This window comes from Camelina sativa, chromosome 7 (assembly GCF_000633955.1).
Source record: "Camelina sativa cultivar DH55 chromosome 7, Cs, whole genome shotgun sequence".
NCBI lineage: Eukaryota > Viridiplantae > Streptophyta > Magnoliopsida > Brassicales > Brassicaceae > Camelina > Camelina sativa.
In genome coordinates, this window is record NC_025691.1 from 12,373,162 (window position 1) to 12,375,282 (window position 2,121).

The following is a 2,121-nucleotide window of genomic DNA, read 5'->3' on the forward strand; positions in this document are numbered from 1 at the left end:
CATCTGCATATTAAACCGCTTTTCATTTAGAATCCATCAAATATAGTTTGTAGTGGTCTGGTCTAAAGAATAGAGTTTGTTTGTGGCGATTTGTTGTCCGTCCTAAAAATCGAGCTGACTAATTCGCTGACATTGCCATCACCATTCATACCCTATAAATGTTTATAATTCTATTTTTTTTGAAAATAGTTTAAGTGTTTCTAATATTTTGAAACTTTTTAAAAGTGTATTATTTAATTTTTTTTGAGTCAATAAATTTATTATCTTGATAATTAAAAAGAAAAATGAATCAAGTATTAAGACAAAATTTTATCAAAAAAGATTGATTCAAACAATGACCAAAATTTTGACCAAGCTTATTATAGCATTTTATTTACTTAATTTGATTAGTTTGACAGTTACACATATCATATAGTTATCATACTTTTAAATATTTACTTCTTTATCATGATTTTATTAATCCATTTGTGGTGGCGAAGGTCTCACAGGACGACCCCAACCGTTTATTGTTTGATCATTCTTAGAATTTATATGTGGTGGCGGTTGTTGCATCTTATGGTTTTTAGAGTTCATCTGCGATGGTGGTGGTCGCACAGGACGACCCCAACCGTTTATTGTTTGATCATTCTTAGAATTCATATTCGATGGTGGTGGTCGCACAGGACGACCCCAACCGTTTATTATTTGATCATTCTTAGAGTTCATCTGCGATGGTGGTGGTCGCACAGGACGACCCCAACCGTTTATTGTTTGATCGTTCTTAGAATTCATATGCGGCGGCGGTTGTTGCATCTTATGGTATTTAGAGTTCATTTGCGATGGTGGTGGTCGCACAGGACGACCCCAACCATTTCTTTTATGATCATTGTTTGGATTTATGGCTCTTTTTGGATAATCTATCATTTCTGGGATACTTTTTTCAACCTACATTACTTTTTTGGTTTAGTGAAAAATTTCACAATAATATCATATGCAAATCTTTATTTGAAATGAATGAAAATATTGATTATTAGTGAGAGAGAAAAAAAAATCTATTAAAAATATGCATTTTGGTTATTTATATTAATTACCATATTTTCTGAATATTGGACTGTGTGAAGAACTCCATCTCCATAGCTATCACCAAACTCTAAAAGAGAAAACGTGAATTCAATAAAAACAATAGTATCATTATATGTGTAATATCGGTAAAAATCAAACATTTTCATGATTTAAAACATTTTCAAATTGAAAATGTAAAACTATCTAATTTCATGATTTAGATCATTTTCAAATTACTTGAAGTACAGAATGGAAGGAGCAAAAACGATATGAGAACCACTAGTTTCATCTTTGGAAGCATATTTCTTTCAATTTATGGATGACTAATGCATGCTTCTCCATATATATACACATGTTTGTACTAATCCATTGGTAAATAAACAAATGTGTTGGCAAATTGATAGATATGTACATAAGGCATTACTCATCAAAATGTTGACATTACATCTTAATGATTCACTATTGGTCACTATCTAATTAACATTTTGATGACTAATTGTAAATATGTTAATTATCTGAAAATAAAATCTTTGATCAAAAGATTTTTTTAAATTGTAATAAATGTGTAGTAAATAGTAATTTTGGAAAAATTGAAAATAACTGATCTTTTTAGAAAAACTTTTCAATATATAAATGATAATTTTTAAATATATAAATGATACTTTACATCCTTTATTTCCAATATATAAATGATACTTTGTAAAGGATAAACTTTTTTAAATAAAGATCATTTATTTTCAATATGTAAAATTGTAAATGACTCTTTTTAATGGACAAAACTTTTTTAAAAAAGATCCTTTATTTTCAATATATAAAACAATAGTATCTCTGGTTTGTGAAGAGGTTTAAAAGATTTGATTTGGCCGCCTATCTCACCAAAATGCACTTATAGTAATCATTTTTTTTATTCACCTTAAATATATCAGTATATATGATAATTATTGTGATATTTTTCATCAAACCATAAAAGTAATGTAGGTATCTCTAAAAACAAAAGACTATCTAGAAACAACCAAACTCAAACCATAAGCAGAAAATAAGCGGTTGTGGTCGTCCTGTGTGACCACTGCCATCCCTAAT

General features: G+C 28.8%; 1 protein-coding gene across 1 annotated transcript; it reads right to left on the minus strand.

Annotated features, from left to right (window-relative positions):
• Positions 357 to 1,394, minus strand: LOC104701017 (basic salivary proline-rich protein 2-like). The gene is made up of 3 exons (XM_010416640.1): positions 1,279 to 1,394; positions 1,071 to 1,129; positions 357 to 924 (listed from the first exon to the last, which is right to left on the minus strand). The coding sequence occupies exons 1-3, from the start codon at positions 1,340 to 1,342 to the stop codon at positions 457 to 459; spliced, it is 591 nt and encodes a 196-aa protein (XP_010414942.1). The 5' UTR covers positions 1,343 to 1,394; the 3' UTR covers positions 357 to 456.

Coding starts and splice junctions, on each gene's coding strand:
- LOC104701017 (XM_010416640.1), bottom strand. CDS start 1,342: ATGCTTCCAAAGATGAAACTAGTGGTTCTCATATCGTTTTTGCTCCTT. Junction 1,130..1,278: donor CCTTCCATTCTGTACTTCAA/GTAATTTGAAAA, acceptor TTTCTCTTTTAG/AGTTTGGTGATAGCTATGGA. Junction 925..1,070: donor TCCAATATTCAGAAAATATG/GTAATTAATATA, acceptor AAAGTAATGTAG/GTTGAAAAAAGTATCCCAGA.